Source organism: Colias philodice, chromosome 8, assembly GCF_061535455.1.
Source record: "Colias philodice isolate Cphi_HAF_F1 chromosome 8, ilColPhil1 Martin Lab GWU primary, whole genome shotgun sequence".
Lineage (NCBI taxonomy): Eukaryota > Metazoa > Arthropoda > Insecta > Lepidoptera > Pieridae > Colias > Colias philodice.
Window position 1 is genome coordinate 9077714 of NC_143093.1, and position 18373 is coordinate 9096086.

The following is an 18373-nucleotide window of genomic DNA, read 5'->3' on the forward strand; positions in this document are numbered from 1 at the left end:
GGAGACAAAGTTGCTCGTGCGCGCTCGCTCTAATAGCTCCTAATTTGAAAACAATGTGTATTTTTAATTTTAAAGTTCATTAATACGAATGTTGAGACATCTTATTCATAATAAGAGCATATTTTCGTATAGTGCGTTAACATAATAGGGCATAATATGATGTAATTAATCTAATAAAAATTATAAAATCTGCCTGTTTTATTTATTCTTTCGGAATTTTGTCTCGTCCTAAGAACAATTTTAAATGTCTGAAAAAAAAATTCTCATTTAGTTCTAATCATAAACAAAAAATAGTAATGCCCTTTATAAATGTTTAAATTTGAAATTATTTTCTACTATTCAATAGATATTATTGTCCATATTTACAATATACCTACACAGATTACTAACCCAATAATAGGTAGATATTAGAAAATCTAATGTAAAAATGAAAAATATTCAGTACACCTTTTAAAATCATTAAAATAGACACATATTAGGGTTTATGAATGTAATGTAATATAGAGTTAATACAAAATTATTAAATAAATTAATGTCTAAATATAGCAAATAAAATAGATTTCTATCTATACCTTGATTAGAAAGAGAAGATCGTGGTATCAACCTGTCTCACTTGCGCATACGCAGTTAGCGCAAAGGACTGACTAACGAATCGATGCTCTTTATCTTCGTAGAGAGAGACAGATAGTGTACCGCAATCTCCTCTTTTACTCGTAACTATAATAAGCTTTAATGATTTTGATACAAATAATGATAAATATATGAAGTTTAAGACTACTATTCAGCTATTAAAACTTATACGATACATAGTCTTTAATACAGCATTTATGACAAAATTAATTCAATGTGAAATTTGCCCTCTTAAAAAAATCGTATGATCATAAAATTAATAATAAAGAAATAACAATATGGAAGCTATCTATAAATTTTAATGTATCATGTCGTTTTTAATACGTCTATCATATTATGTATAGTTCAATAACTATAAACATACCGTTTATATTATCTGGCAACTCCAATAATTACCTTTATATTTTTTTAACGACGTAGAGCATAGTGTGTTCACTTTCAAGTTAAATATAACATGTACATGTCAGTCTGTCACTAAATACTTATGAAATAATTAAAATATTTGTCATAAATCTGAAAGAAAAAATTTCCCAGTTCAAAAACTGTCCCTGCCTATTACAATATTTATCAAACTTCCAAAATTATTCGTTTGTACACATTATTTCCTATTAGCTGTACTTTATGTGTCTCTATTTCTTTTGTGTGTGCAATAAATAATTAAATAAATAAAAAATAAATATTATTCGTATACTTATACGCAGTAGTTAATGCTAGAAGCATCTTTCTAACTTAAATATTATCTTAACAAGTATATTATATACAAATTGTATTCTATAGAATATATGATTTATCATTAATGAAAAAAGACTGATTGAATAAATGAAATGAATTGTTTACCCCAAAACAAGAACAAAATACTTATAATAGGATGATATATTTTCTTCTAACAATTTCATCAGCGTTAATCAAATATCGCCAATTGATGTCAATCCGGCTTGAAGGACCAAATAATATACTGCTCCTATTAATAAATTCCTATACTAACTCTTTCTGTGTTTTCAGGCGGTGTACGCAAATGGAGTTCGCCACAGCCGTCAAGACAGTCCAGAATATCTAACGCTCAATAACCAAATCGAAGAAGCCAGGTAATACCAAGATTATTTTTTTTTTTTCCACTTTTTCTATGAATTTTACTATCGCACAATTGAATCATTTTAATATGTACTTTTACTATGAATCATCCGGGTAAAACGATACAATTTTCAAATACTTTTCTACCGTGGCTCAGACGCCCTTTTCTTAGTCTAAGTAGTTTCCATTTTTTTACTCGCCCTCAATACTTTCTTTATCCCTGACCCTTTAAAAGCAGGCAACGAATTTGCAGAGACAAAAAGGGTGGTGATCGCTTACGATTAGGCAAAGTACTAGCTCGGATGTCCGCTTCAAAATAAAATAAAAATATAAAATAGTTATAATGTTTTCATACATAGGTATCGTCCAAATCGTCTGCAATCTTTACGCATTGCTGCTACTGGGTTCTGTGCGTTTATTTTGTTACTGCGATCATCGAGATTTTATCGAACGTTACATAGAAGGCTTCAAACGTAAATAATGTTTCAGTTTTTATTACTAAAGAATATATGGATAGTTTCTAAACACTGAAAATCACAGAACAATAGTAGTAGACCTCATTTCTACTCTTTCGTAGTGTTATATTTCAATTTGTTTAACTAGAACTACCCTTTTATTAACGAAGGTTATATAAATTATGTAAGCAGGAAAAAAGTATTCATTTTCTTCTTCAAATAGCGATAATCCATACTAATAATTATTATAAATGCGAAAGTAACTCTGTCTGTCTGTCTGTTACCCAATCACGCCTAAACTACTGAACCAATTTGCATGAAATTTTGTATGGAGATATTTTGATACCCGAGAAAGGACATAGGCGAAGCCGGGGCGGACCACTAGTTTCTTATATCAAAACAATTGTCACGTAGGTCCAACGGTTCGGATCACGTGGCGTCGCTCCGTGCTGCGGCTGCGGGACTCGCAATGATACTGCGCGCTGCGAACATTTACCGCGTTCTTCGTTCCACACCGCGTGATCAGTCGAGACCTTTCTAGAATGTTCTATGATTCGAAATTTGAAATTGTAACAGCTACATTCCATATTGAAAAGTAAATAAACATTGAAAAGTGATTGTGCGTTGTTATTTGTAGATATTTTTGTTTTTTTTTTCCAGTAGTTACACTTGAATTTTATCCAGTAGCGAAAGGTATTGATGATAGATCAACTTCATTCAACTTTTTCCTTACGAAATAAAAGCCAAAACTCAGTTATCAGCAGTTTGTAAGCACATTCTCTGGCACAAATATAACCGTAACCATGGACGTATAAAAAAAGACGGACGGTATATCGCCTAAACATTGAGTGAAGCCTAGTAATGGCGGCGAAACATCCATGTGTGTGTGCCATGTTGCCATGGCAACAGCTGTGTTGATGACAATGGCGGCTGTATTTTTTTCTATAAATTTTGCCGTAATAATTTTGTCATTAAAACATAAAAGAAATAACTTGCTTCCCTGTGGAATGTAATCCCTTGTGTTTTGTTATTTAAAATTGTACTGTTGCGACACCATTTAACCACGCAAGACGGCATTTTAAATATTTTTTGTGAAACAGTGACGCAGTTAATCAGTCGGTAGTTCACGACGTAATGGCGGCCGACTAGCTTACTATGGTGAGAGTGTGTGCGTGTTTATTGTCTTTACACGATCGCTAGCTTACTATGGTGGCTTCACGTTGTTTGTTCGTAATACGGCGTCCGTCTTTTTTTATACGTCCATGACCGTAACTATCAGTGAATATGAATCTAATATTCAAAAAGTTAAAGATAAAAAAAGCAATATCAAGCATATATGAAAACCTATGAATGTTTTGTCATAGGATAGTGTCTCAAGAACTAGACGCAAAGAGGAATACAATAGCAGAGAAAGTGGCGAGGAAGGAACGGAAAAAGGAGAAGAAACGGAAGAAGCTGCGCGAACAAGGCGGCACTGGGGATGATGCTGATGGTGAGTTATTTAATATATTACTAGCTGCGCTTCGCGGTTTCGCTCGCATGGCTCCGCTCCTGTTAGCCTTCCTCGATAAATGGGCTGTCTAACACCGAAAGAATTTTGCAAATCGGACCAGTAGTTCCTGAGATTAGCGCGTTCAAACAAACAAACTCTTCAGCTTTATAATATTAGTATAGATTTAACTAGCTTTTGCCCGTAGCTTTACACTTATGATAGACGTGCAAAGTTTATTCAATTAAATCAGAAAATAATTCAAAGTTTACTGAATTAATATGCCTGGTGCATATTAATTCAGTGAAAGTGAATAAAAAAGGTAGGTAATAAAACAGTTTGAAAAATGTTTTCTACTTTATCTAATTTTAAAATTTTAATCTATAAGACACCAACTTTCTATGCGTAGGTATCTAATGTTAGCCCTTATATCTTAAACGCCTATATATTAGCTATTATGAAATTATCGATCATTTCCTATCACATGACGTCCTATACTAATCGATCTAATCAATAAACGTGCAAGCGCAAAACGTGATCATAAAACAAAGGTGACGATTGAAATCTTTATAGAACAACGAGCAACGCTAGACAAATGTGATCGACCTCGTCTATTTATTCCCTGACCAGTTGAACGCTCCTCAAATAGGCCGCGAGTCGACACCCTATCGCCTGCTCCAAATACGCATATAATCTTACCATCACTTAAGAATTATAAAAATGCATGCACATCAAAATGTTTTCCAATTTATGAATGTATGGGGTATGCCATGTTTCGTGTTTAGATCGAACGATTATAAAAATAATTGCGATGAGGCATCGTCCGCTGTTTTTTGGCACGTTGCCAAAACGGAGCGAACATGAGGCAGTTTCCTCGCGGCAAGAGACCTGTTACCATCACTTGGTGACTCGTGGCTACTTGAAGGTAGGTCAGGTGGTGAGCAGGTGGATTTGTGGATGGAGTTATTTTTGGCGCAACGTGGGCCGTACACGTGCTCTCTGGAATAGTTCGAAGTCAACACTATTGGGAAACCGTTCCAAACCGGTGCCGTGATCTATTTGAGGTGTCGCTCTCTTCCCTTCTGTCCAGTTGTCGTGTACTTTGTATATAAATTAATTAGTGCAAGTAAGTTGAGAACACGTGGAAAGTAAATCGTTCGTTTTATCTGTTCGTTTGAACTAATGTCGGTACGTTCATATTCCAGTTGTAGTGAATAGAAAGCAACTTTAAATAAAACGCCCGAAATATCTTGGTATAAATGTCTTCGTGAAGATATTTATCAAGCGTACGAAATTGATTGTGTTAGTTAATTCGTGATTTTATTTTGCCGGCAATATATACAAGATCTATTTAATGTAAGCGCGCCAATTTCTGGTGTGTTTAGGAAATGTTATTGAACAATTTAAAAGCGTTAAGATTACTCTGAGATTTATTATAAATGATTTTATAATTACTCATAGTCGATTAGTTTTTTTTATTAGCTGTATGCTTATAAATATTTAATTGACTAGCTCAATTATATGATTTATGATTGAGGCTTTTTCCACCTTTCCCTATCTCGATTCTACATCAAGATTGTATGTTACATTAATTCCCTTACTTTTCAAAGCAACACTTATCCCTTTTAAAAGTATTCAGATATTAACTATGCTATTCATATAGAAATGGCAGAAGCAGTAGAAGCCGTAGAGCCCAGAGAGCCAGTGTCCCTAGCTGGACCTAGCTCTCGGGACCTTGAAGTGGAGGCAGAGGAACGTCGTGCTGAAGAACAGAGGAAAAGGTCCAGAGACCCACCAGTGGTTTACAGGGATATTGATGTAAGTCTGTGATTGAATTGTGATCTTAATCAATTGAAAATAAGAACTATATTTAAAAGTAATTAGATAGGTTGATGGAAATAGGTGTTCATAAATTGTACTACTTTGTTGTACAGGCTAGAATAGCGTTCTCATTGAAAGTGAAAAATAACAACTATTACGCGTGAAAAGAAATCAATCGCAATAAATGGGTGTTGATAATTAAAACAGAAACATTTGTAAAACTTTTAAACTTTGTAATTAATTAAAAGCTCGTCTTAATCTATTATAAAAGTCATTTTTTTTCAAACGAATTCGCATTTCCAGTTTTAAGTATTCAACGTTGTATTATTTTATGTTGCCATGTGAAATCATCGTTTGAAAAGTTTTTACAGACACTTTTACAAAGTATAATTTGGCAGGATATGAATAAAATGTTTTACGACCACTACTTTATAGCTGAGCACATGTTTATGCACTCGTTAATGCATCCGAGTCATTTCGTTATTTTCAATATCAAGTTTAAAGATGGCTCTAATGCGTAAGATATTTCGTACATAGACTTATTCATGTTTATTTATACGGCTGATGTGAGTCTAACGTTAACATGTTTTGGCGACTTTTGGGAGTTTATGACCAATATGGCTTCCATGTGCCAAATTTTCTCCAGAATATTTCCATCGTATGGTTTATGTATATGTAGACTCAAATTAAATAAATATAATCTAGATTCATTAAATTAGAACATTCTCTTTTAGATTCTTTTATAAAAAGATCTGTTTGTTTTTTGTTTACTTTTTGAATAATCAAAACTTTATTCATCAATTCTTGGATTTGGATTTTTAAGCTATTGCATAGCTTCTATCGCGAGCTTTGAGCGCGGGGACCGAATCCAGAAATTCCGTAACGAAAAAACCTCACGCTCCCCACTCCGACGGACACGGAGGTGTGGCTTGAAGGCATGCTATGCAATAGCTTTACCGCGGCAGTTCCCGAGTGCCACACGTCTTTTTTTATAAATGTTTCTATGAATCATTTAATGTTAATTTAATAGGCTAATGCTCTGATTTACAGGGCGCACAAGAATTTGAAGCGTTCGCGAAAAATCTAGAAGGTGTCGAACTTTCGCCTGAAGAAAAGCAAAGTCTTGATGAATTACAGCAATACCTCGTTCAGGGTGAAGGTAGCTGGGTGCTTGGGGATGACTTTTTAAGTTTTATTGGTAAGTATACTGCAACGTGACATCAAAATATTTATCCAGTATAAATGTTTTGTATCACATTTTAGACATTTAATTTAACATGATATTATTCGTTACGTATTTGTTTAATATTTTTGATAGAATATATTTACGAAGTTATTGTTCACATATAATAACTATTTATTATTGAGTAGGCATTATAATGACTCTTTGTGATGAAATCTACATCCAACTAAATGTTTTCATAAAAATTATCCGACCTGCTCAAGCAGGTGCCCAAAAATTAAAAAAAAAATGGAAAACATAGAATTATGAATGTTATATTTTGTATACCAAGTGCAGCATACTATGTTACGTGTAAAACGTGTTTTGCTTTGTTTGTCTAAAAAAAATTAAAGTCATACAAAATGTTTTAGGTAAGCGCAACGCGAATTCAATCCTAATGGTCAAACTTACACCGTATGACGTATATATACATAAATTTCAAATACATTCCCATTTTTGACTGGCCGGTTGGCGTGGTTGGTAGTGATCCTGCCTTCCAAGCCACAGGTCGTGGGTTTGATTCCCGCCCGGGAAATATTTGTGATATTATATGATAGATGTTTGCTCTGTGTCTGGGTTTTAATTATCTATATAAGTATTTATTTAAAATTATATATATGTATGTTTATCAGCCATCTGGTTTCCATAACACAAGCGAAAGCTTAGTATGGGATCAGATCGTGCCGTGTGTGAAAATTGTCCAGAAATATTTATTTATTTATTGAAGTGAAACTTCTTTATCGGGGTTGGACAAAAATTTAGTGTAACATTTTTGCGTTACGCCGTACGCGTGACATTTTTGCGTTACGCCATACTCGTGACATTTTTAAGGTCATAAAGAAGTTTCACTTCTTACGTGTGTACTCTAGTACACGCATACATTTTTTTATTTATTATTTCCCCCATCAGGTCGCATCCTCTCCGACCCGAGCATCTCAAGCTCAGCTCGTATAAGCGTGCTGCGTTGTTTGGCCGCAAGTGCTCTGCGAGATGATGTGTCTCTAGTGCTGCATCAGGACAGACGCCAACACGCTCTCCTGGGCTATGCACATGGGATTGATGCACTGCCTCTGGAGGAGCAACATGCTTTGGCTCTGTTTGTAAGTATTTTAGTTAAAATGATCAAGTGGAACGTTTTAAAATAGTCTCGTTTTAGCAATTAAAGAGACAAATAATAATCAGTCGATATTCTTATAAATGGCTATGAAAAGTGAGATCATAAAGTGTGATTTTAAGTAAGCCTTTGATTCCGTCCATTTTAGGTAATATTTAATTGTAATTCATATAAATATTACAATAATCTTATTACTATAAGTTTAAGAACAATATCAACTAAACCGTGTAGTATGTATGTGTATCTCTCTGTATCCCTATGCCATTTGATTATATCACAAGGTGTTCCACCAGGATCTTTTCTACATATTTGTCCACAGATGTGCAATCTGTTCGAAAACACGTCGTCATCAGAATGGCTGCTGTACATCAGTGAATGGGAACATCGTGGACACGCGCTGTCGAATATCAGAGTTACTACTAAAGTAAGTAAACATCATAAATAAAAACTTATTTTATGAAAGATAACAAAATTTAATGAATGTAAGATTTTTTTTCGAGAATACAAGAGAAATAATAATTTAAAATAAATCTTTGCAACTTCAAACCTTTCCAATCTATATAAAAGAGAATTAAAAAAGAAATGCGAAGATTTTAATAGGTAAATCGTTGGTATACTTAATAATTTAAAAATTTTAATTTTATAGGTTAGAATTGTCATAAATTGAACAAAAAAATGTAATAGCGATATAAGTAACGTGTTAATGTATAAGGAACAAATTTCATTTAAACCTTATAAAGTAGTTTATTTCATTCATTTCATACAACTTTTCTGTTAAGGTATGCGTCCAATGCATGCTAAGCGAACAAACAGAGCTGCGTGAGTGTGGAACAGCGCTGCTATATAACATCGCCAGCAAGGAGGTAAAGACCGTGGTCTGTATCCTGATGTATTATTATAGCTTAGCTTTATGTGTGTCACTTACTTAAGATTTAAAATTATTGAATTGTAGTGATTTCTGGCTATCGTTGAATTATTTACGGGCAAAGAAAAACCATAAAGGCTTTGTCAGACAGGACGCGTACTTAGCGCGCGTCAGAGCGTTAAGTTGACGCCGCGATATGACGCTAAGATGTGTTCTACTACCATCGTAGAATACCGTCAAACAGAGCGCCGGCGCTAGCAGTACGCAACGCTCTGTCGCGGCGTTAGGACGCTTTAACGTCGGGTGTTGTATTTTTTTACAAATTTTATTTTAGCGTCGGCGTTAATAGGCGTAAAATAATAATAAAATACTGCATAATGACCGAAAATTTGATAGAATTGGTTAGAAAATATCCATGCTTATATAATACGAAGGATAGTTCATATAAACTATAAAGATATATCAATGAAGGCAAAATTGTGGGCACAAATCGGAGAAGAAATTAATGAAACTGGTAAGTAAAAAATTCTTCCGACTCCGGAGTTAATATCGCTGTACCTTTTTTTGTTCGTAAGTAATAATTATGTAAACAACATGCAGCTTTAATAATATCAATTACTGTGTCCTAACGCGCGCTAAAGCGTTCTGTTTGACGATGCCTCGCGCGACGTTAAAACAGGACGCTGCAGCGCTACTACGCAGCGCTAAAATACGCGTCCTATCTGACAAAGCCTTAAAATGTAAGATATGGAAATTTTAAATGTCAAATGTCATGTCAAATTTTAAATCTATAGGTCTTTCTTCTCAACGACTTTAAAGTTTAATTTTTAATTAAGAAATAACATTTGCTTTAATGATTAAGAAACAGGAACATAAATTTCTCATTGGCCAGTAAAATATTTGCCACATATCTTATTACTTTGACAAAAATAAGAACGCTAATAATATGCTTATTAAAAACATTATTAAATAAAATACCATGTAAATTATTGGTATTCCGTTAAAAAAAATAAAAAAAAATGGCGCGGTAAATTTATACTATATGGAAAAATTTTACTGTTAGATATGTTTATGTGTGCGTCCACACTGAATGCGCGGTGGCGGCGGCCTAGGCGGGCGCGACGAGCGGGCGCTCGCGGTGGCCACACCGACGCGCGAGCTCAAGTAGCGGTTCAACGTTTTTCGGGTGTTGCAAACTTTGGATGATTTGCTATTTTTACTGGACAGTCCGATTTTGATATGAGATCATTATAGAAGTTGTACACGAAATAAATAAAACAGAGGAATAACGAGTGAATCTTATACGAAGAATTGAGATTATACCCTACAAAATTACTGTGGTGTATATAAGTGTTTTAGATTGAATCGCACTCATAAATAAAGAAGTTTCACTTCAACAATTAAGTATTTACCGCTATTTTACGAAAAACAATAAAGGATATAATATATGAAGTCGAGCGACAAGACCGAACTGGTTTGATACCCCCGCCGTCCGCGCATTGGGTCGCTTGATGACTAGGCCCGTAGTGTGGCCAGAACGCGCGGATAGGAGAGTTTGAAAACTACGCGCGCTGGCTCGCTCATTACCGTCGCACTAGGCTTCCGCCATAGTCATTTCAATGTGGACGCAAAGGCGCGTTTCATACGTTTGATATTTCGCGCCCGCCGTCGCAACCGCGCTAGGCTCGCAGTGTGGACGTGCACTATATCTAACAGTAAAATTTTTCCATAAAATTTAAAAAAAAATGCCGCAATGAATATATCAACTGAATCAACCTTTACTATTTATAAAATCATCACTACAGATACAACATAATAAATATTAACACTACAGTTTTCATTGATACTAATTGAACAGGCGTTATCTCATATTTTTTAATTAAATAACATCATATCAATTTCCATGACATACAAAATCCTATGTCTAGATAACGTGAAATTTCCTTTGGCGCAGCGAACTGATGGGAATCCAAATATTTTACGTTTGTTTGTAAAAATGCGTGTTTTATGAAATTTAAGTACATATTATATAGGTATCTGCATTCTGCGCAATTATTATATAATTAAAGATTAGATAAATTATAATTTACGCATATAATACAGCCTCGTGTATGCAGTTTATCGGTTGAATTTTATGGGGACGTGCATTTTCTTCGACATAATACATAGATCCTAGTTGTTTCAAAATCACACTGATACAAACCTAACTTGCTTTAACGTGATAAAATTATGTTTTTCATTGGTCTATCGCATCTTATAACAGTCCTTTTAGGTATTTTAATGCCTGAAAAACCATTTAGGCCTTCCTTTGACTTCTCATAACCCCTTTGTTCTCAATGGTATCGCTGAGACAATCTACCTCTTACGTGCTTTTGTCTTTTAATGTTATTTTTTTATCTTTTAATGTCTGAAATAACATTGATTCCTCCTTTGGCGTCTCATCATTGTCTTGATCCAAAATCGTAACACCGCATTGCTTCAATGTGCCTTAACGGTCGTGATTCAACGTGTTATTTTAAAAATCTTACTGTTCAACGTGTTATTTTAAAAATCTTACTGATTTGTTTTAATGTCTGTGAAAACAATTAATCTTCCTGTGGTTTTTTTAATTTGCTTAGTTCCTTATGTTATTCGTTATCGCTAAAGAACTATGTCCTTTGCGTGTAAGAATGTCCTTTAAAAACCTAATAACTATGCGATTCTAGTAAAGTAAATTTACACATTCATGCCGATTAGTTAACATAATTTTTTATGTGACAATATTTACTCTTCCTCTGGCTTTTCGAAATTTGCTTGGTTCGATGGTATCGCTGCAGAGCTGTATATCTTTCAGCGGCTGGGGTTAGGCGGGAGCATTCGTAAGCAGCTGCCCGCTCAAGCCAAGTTTAAGGTAAAACGTTAGGAAACATTATATGTATGTATGTTTGTTGTTTTTCAATGTCTGTTCGGTTTGGTTTCGTATTATGAGGGATGTAAATAATACGTTTGCGTTATTTTCCCTTTTGATTCGAATATTCTGTCAATTATCCTTAAATATTGAATTAAAACAAAATTTGCGATAATGCGACGAACTAAAATCAAAATTAGATTATCTGTTTCTGATTGCATAACCATGTCAAGTACTATCATAGATTTGAATAACCCCTGTTGAGCATGACTGTTATGTGTATTTCTAATATTTATATTAACGGATTATACATATATACACTTATTTATTAGCCTTCTTTGTATAAAAATTATATTCTAATATTTAATCATCTCATGCTTTTAACTAAAAGACAGTCTATGGGCGCTTGTGCACTACAAGGAATTTTACTGTCTGGCATTCCGATTTTTTACGGTCCGGTGTGGCATGAAAAAACCGATGAATTGGCTTGTGCACCTGTCCGTCTTTTCTCGGATCAGTCATCAGTGCGGTACAGTTCAAGGAAGTTTGGCGGTTTAATGCTATCATAAATGATTGTTTTTGCATTTAACAAGAAACGAGTAAAAAATATTATAGAATACTAGATTTCCGCCCGCGGCTTCGCCCGCGTTTGCAAAGGAAAACCCGCATAGTTCCCGTTCCCGTGGGATTTCCGGGATAAAAACTATCTTATGTGTTAATCCAAGTTACCCTCTATATGTGTGCTAAATTTCATTGTAATCGGTTCAGTAGTTTTTACGTGAAAGACTAACAAACATCCATACATCCATACATCCATACAAACTTTCGCCTTTATAATATATATTAGATGAAATATTATATTACTTCGTTATAGCTTATAATAAAAAGTTAAGTTCTGTAAGAGATTTAAAATGCGTGTTTCACTTATTTATTTTAATCGGTGACGAGGAGCTAAAGCTATTCCCACTTGAACTTTAACTTACTAACACTTACATAATAATTATAGGTCAATGTATATAAAAATAACAATCTCGACTTTTCAAATCACATTGCCAGCTAAACGAAAGTAAAACTAGAGCTTGCTTTCAATTGGCATATGCAAAAAGTAAAATACAAGCAAGTGGCCATTCGAAAACAATTATACCTACAGCGACTCGTAGACACAAAAAACCATCCGGAAAAGGGAAAAGTGAAATGTCGGACGGTAAAATTACGTATAGTCCACAAGCTAGTATTAGGATTAATGGCGTGCCATACCGGACCGTAAAAAAATCGGAATGCCGGACAGTAAAATTCCTTGTAGTGCACAAGCGCCCTATTTATAATTTTCCGATCCTTTTCTGAAATCGTTACTCTGTGAAATACATTTCTTTCGGTCTTACTGTAATGCACTTTATCAGTGTTAAATTTCGGCATTGGTTACTGCGTTTTATTCGAATAAAAATATTTCTCTCATGTATTATGTATTTACGCATTACAATAATTAAGACTTGTAACAAATTTAAGAAGGAAGTAAAATAACATAATAGAGTACTTAATAGTACAAATATTAGACAATGTAATTTTAACAAACAAGTTCTAAGAAACGTTCATATAAGCGATATCTATTTGTTTGCCTGCCAATCTGTGTTAGATACACAGACACTGGGAAGTGTCCTGTTTGGTGATGTGATTAATGTCGTACAAATAAATAGTTATTTCGACAGAAACGTTTTGGGCCAGCTTCTTTGTTTAATTAAGTATTTTGTAGATGACTGACATAGATGACTTTGACATGATAGGTTGAAGAACTAGACAAAGAGTAATGGGTAGATCTAATGCGTTAGTTAGGAATTGTATCTAAGATCATGCAGACAGTTATAGCAGTTCTCTAATAGCCATTGAAAATATGGTTACTTCTATTAACGTAGAAGACCGTTTCATTGTGTCCAAGTCTTTAAAATGTTTCATTTTTGTCTATATCTTTACTCGATCTTTCTCTCTTCTAATAGTAATCTTTTATCGATTCTTCTGAAGTTTTTCTTTCATCAAAATCTCATTTGCATATAGGGATATTACAGTACATACACTAAAAGTTAACAATATTTGAATAATACTTGTTTAAACGCAAATTGTTTTGTCGTAACATTACATATATTGTTATGCAGTTGTATTGAGACGTAATATAAAGTGACGAGCATATTTTGGAAAACACGCGAGAAGGAATCCCATGGCCGTGAAATGAACAAGTACAAAACGTTATCAAGTAAACAATTTAATTGCGTTATAAATTATGTTTGTTTTTGTTTAATGTACTTTATGGCTTAAAGGCGTTGTTTCATATTAATAGCTCATGAACACGGGCTGAAATAGCGTATCTATATAATGATTGAATAGATGTACTGCGATTGGTCTTGAACTTGGTTTATAGCCTTGCTGAAACTGTTATCTTAACAACTAACATCCTTAGGCAATCGGATTTCTTCATATTTACCTATACAACAACTAAAAAAATAATATACACTACAAACATATGCCATATTGCAATTAAAATAATTAAGTTGTTATAATGTGTTGTGGCTGTGCATAGGTCCAGGCTCAACAAATGCCAAATTTTTTCTGCCAGAAACAAAATTGTGACAAAAGCAAGGGCAAAAGAAGACAAACAGTAATACTAAACATAAAACACCAACAAATAATCAACTAAACGTTGATTACTTAACATTTTTGTCATATAGAGTATGTCGCGTAGTGATAATTGCATTAAGGTAAAAATAGAAACAAAATAAAGAACAACGGAAAGTTTATACTTTGAGGAGTCTTACGAAAATATTTACAAGAATTAACATCTGCAATTAAGTAAATTCATATAATCCTGCTATTGAAGGAGTTTTGTGCATTATTTGACTAGCTCCATTTCTCTATACCTATAGGAATAGAGAAATGGAGATCCTTATTAAGATATACCCTGTAATAGATGTTCATTATAAATCATTTATTTGTGGCAATATTTGCCTCGGAACAAGTTATAAAATTTTATCATTTTCGACAACAACAGGGCGACAGAGGATTACCTTTGTTGGTACGTCAATTAAGAAACTTTACGACGTGCGTCTTTTATTTACATTTCATAAAAATATAACCGCTTTTAATGAAAGAGTTCAATGTTAGTTTACTGTCGAGCTAATCAGATATGTTCAAATGTCATTCATGAATTTTATGTTCTTGTTTATTTGGTTTAAAGTAATTTGCTTCTTTTTGGCAAATATGAAGTATTTAGTGGTGAATGTTTCGTTTGCTATTTCGTCATTACCTCCCGCAACCAAATCAGTATAATAATTTTGGAGTTTCAAACATATTGAACTTTTATTTATCAAAAAGAAAACGAAATACCTTTATGCATATATGTCAGAAGTGAAACTTCTTTGGCAGGACTCAAAGATACCAGAATCGTCACCTTACTCCATTACGTGACGGTATTGTCATGATGTGGCGGTATTGCCATGACCTTGAAATTTAACTCTCAACTTGCCTAAAGAAGTTTCACTTCAAAAACTCGATCCCACCCAGTATTGCCAAAAGATATCTCTGCGAATGTCCCCTCCGCAGGTGTTCGACGAGGTATGCGTAGAGCTGGCAATGGCTGCTCTACAACTAACCCAATGGGCACCGGCTGAAGAACATCTCTGGCGCACTATGACTGCTCTGGCCAGACTCGCGCAGCACTCTGCTGAAGTGCCACAGTTGATAGCAATAGTTGGCCCAGACCCCAGTGCTTACAGGTATGAAAAAATACGTTTTTTAAAGGCACATGTGTTCGAGTATGCGTTGAACTAGTGCTATGGTAGTTCTACAGCTGACCCAATGGGAACAAGCTGAAGAACATCTCTAGCGCACTATGACTGCTCTGGCCAGACTCGCGCAGCATTCGGCTGAAGTGCCGCAGTTGATATAGGTCGCGTCATGTAAAAAGAACGCTGACGGTTAAGCTGCGCATTGGCGATTTATTGGTCTATTTGGTGTTATGAGGTGGTATAAGAATAACAAATATGTAGTTGCGAAGCCACGACTCGAGAGTCTACTTCAAAAATAAAATAAGCAGCAAAAAACTTTCGTGCTAAACTCGATACATGCCAAAACACACCCCATCACTTTCATCCAGCGTTCTTTTTACATGATTCGCGTTATAGCAATAGTAGGACCCGACCCGAGCGCTTACAGGTATGGGATACGTTTTTATTAACTCAAACATTTATTTATTTAATTAGACTTCTTCTAGAAGCACTTTTGAATCGTCATTACATATTTTTTTACAATTACCACTGATTCGGAAAGCAGTATCTATAAAGAAGAACCGGCAAGAAACTATAGTTGCTTTTTAGGGTTCCGTAGCCAAAATGGCAAAAACGGAACCCTTATAGTTTCGTCATGTCCGTCTGTCCGTCTGTCCGTCTGTCCGTCTGTCACAGCCGATTTACTCGGAAACTATAAGTACTACAGTGATGAAATTTGATGGGAATATGTGTTGTATGAACCGCTACAAAAATATGACACTAAATAGTAAAAAAAAGAATTGGGGGTGGGGCCCCCCATACATGTAACTGAGGGATGAAATTTTTTTTTTCGATGTACATACCCGTGTGGGGTATCAATGGAAAGGTCTTTTAAAATGATATAAAGTTTTCTAAAAAACATTTTTCTTAAAGTGAACGGTTTTTGAGATATCAGCTCTCAAAGTCGTAAAAAGTATGTCCCCCCCCCTCTATTTTTATAACTACGGGGTATAAAATTCTAAAAAAAATAGAGGTGATGCATGCTAATTAACTCTTTCAACGATTTTTGGTTTGATCAAAGTATCTCTTATAGTTTTTGAGATAGGTTGATTTAACTGTAATTTATTATATTTGCTGCTACGGAACCCTTTGTGCGCGAGCCCGACTCGCACTTGGCCGGTTTTTTTAAAATCATGTCGATATACAATTTAGTTTTTAATAATATGTATAGGAGAAATATTATTTACTTTGCAATTTTAACCTTACTTTCTAGTGAAATACCTATCTAGTATAAAGCTATAAATTGATATTATAATTACAATTAATTTATGATTTGTACAGTTCATGGTTTATCTTCGAAATAGTTCTCTCTTTTGCTAATGTTTAAGAAGATGGTATGGTTTTTATGTTATTCATGCTGCGTTTTGAACTTTTGAATTCAATAAAAAATAAAAACAGTTATTCGTAAGTAAGTCTTTTGAATTAAAAAAAGAAGAAATTCGAATATCTCGTTTTGGCGGCAATAAACTCTCAGAGGTCACTAAACCAATTGAAAAGTGACGTAGATCGTACGAAATTATTAACTTGCATTGAAATTAAAACACAAAATACAATGTTGAGTGAAATAATTGCATATTGAGTGAAAATCAAACGAGATTTAGTAATGGTACAAAAATAAAATTGTTATTATTTTTATTTTCGAAAAAAAATATTTTTTTAAAATTAATGCCTACTGCAATAATAATAATGATTACATCTCAAGATACTTTTAGATTTTTATTCGTTTGTTGCAGAGGTACGAGCGCTCGTGTAGACGAACAGATAGATTTAATCATGAAGAAAGTCAAGTAATGGGATCTTTTGGTATTTAACTTTTTATTGTTAACATCGTTTTAATTTATTATAATGTAATTTGTTGTAATTTATTTCATAGCTTTTAATTAATGTCCCTCAAGCTCATAATATTCGTCTATCAAATATTTAAATTAAAATTTATTTATATAATGTACTGAAAGTTAATATGTACTCTAGTGTAAGTACCTGAGGAATTGTTTAGTATAAATATAATAATTGTTTATGTGCATTTACTGTATGTGTATACAATAAACATCGGTTGTATAGAATAAATATATTGGTATTAATATATTGTTGTTTTATTAAAGCCGAAAATAGTAGAAATAAATTATAACTTCCACTTTATAGATGTCCCTAAATATGTACTTGTGAAAAAATAGGATGTTTTATATTAAAATATATACATAGATAATAATATGATATGAAATAAGCGTGTACCTATTTAGTTATTTACGATGAAATAAAAAAAATCTATAGATGTTAATAATTAATTATAATATCTTCTATTTCATGAATAGGTTATATTGAACTTCCCATGTAATTATCATTCAGATTTAATACCGAAGGGCGTAAAAGCTTCTCTTCATAAATACTATTTGTTACTAGGGAAAGTAAGATAAGAGTGCTAGTTTTGTATTGTCATGAACTAATAATAATTGTTACAAAAATAACATCGTTATGCATTTTATCTTAATCTTCAGTTGCAGCTCTAGGTCAAAATCCAGTCATTTATTATAAGTATAGTTCCTACTCATAGAAATGTATATCCTTCTGATGTTCGTTTTGTACAAATGATAAAAATTAATGAAAAATGTACAGAAATTTGTTATGCTATAGTAGTGAAGAACCAGCTAATAGTGTAATATTGTTAGATTGCGTATTTGTAATTAACGAGTGAATATTTGCTTTACATATATTATTGTTATAAAAGATAAGGGAAAACCGACATTGACATTAAGCGACTTTGAATTGTTTTTGTCATTAAATGCCGGTGAAATACCTGTGAAATACTTCGATGATTTGTACATGATGTAGCCTCAGAACTCAATTAATTCCTAATAATCGATCGTCTTTCGTTCACTAATTTTAAAATGAGTAATATTATGAATAATAAAAACAAACCACGCGTTCCCGGTTTATCGTTCCCGCTAATTATGTCACACGAAAAAGCAAACAGACTTATCGAACTAATAGCGTGTGTATAATGGATTAA

At 33.6% G+C, this 18373-nt stretch overlaps 1 protein-coding gene across 4 annotated transcripts in view; it reads left to right on the top strand.

Annotated features, from left to right (window-relative positions):
- The window catches only part of LOC149486732 (uncharacterized), a 36544-nt gene extending 19095 nt beyond the window's left edge, over nucleotides 1-17449 (top strand). For 3 of the 4 annotated variants that reach the window (XM_089698397.1, XM_089698399.1, XM_089698398.1), the window contains exons 6-14: nucleotides 1633-1715; nucleotides 3521-3648; nucleotides 5309-5463; nucleotides 6517-6664; nucleotides 7598-7788; nucleotides 8122-8226; nucleotides 8582-8677; nucleotides 15143-15315; nucleotides 17100-17449. In XM_089698397.1, coding sequence (XP_089554523.1) covers nucleotides 1633-1715; nucleotides 3521-3648; nucleotides 5309-5463; nucleotides 6517-6664; nucleotides 7598-7788; nucleotides 8122-8226; nucleotides 8582-8677; nucleotides 15143-15315; nucleotides 17100-17157 — 1137 coding nt within the window. In that variant the 3' untranslated portion in view covers nucleotides 17158-17449. Of the gene's footprint in view, nucleotides 1-1632; nucleotides 1716-3520; nucleotides 3649-5308; nucleotides 5464-6516; nucleotides 6665-7597; nucleotides 7789-8121; nucleotides 8227-8581; nucleotides 8678-11500; nucleotides 11558-15142; nucleotides 15316-17099 lie in introns of all 4 variants that reach the window. The other variant, XM_089698400.1, reaches the window with a different exon arrangement.
- Nucleotides 17450-18373: the final 924 nt, after the last annotated feature.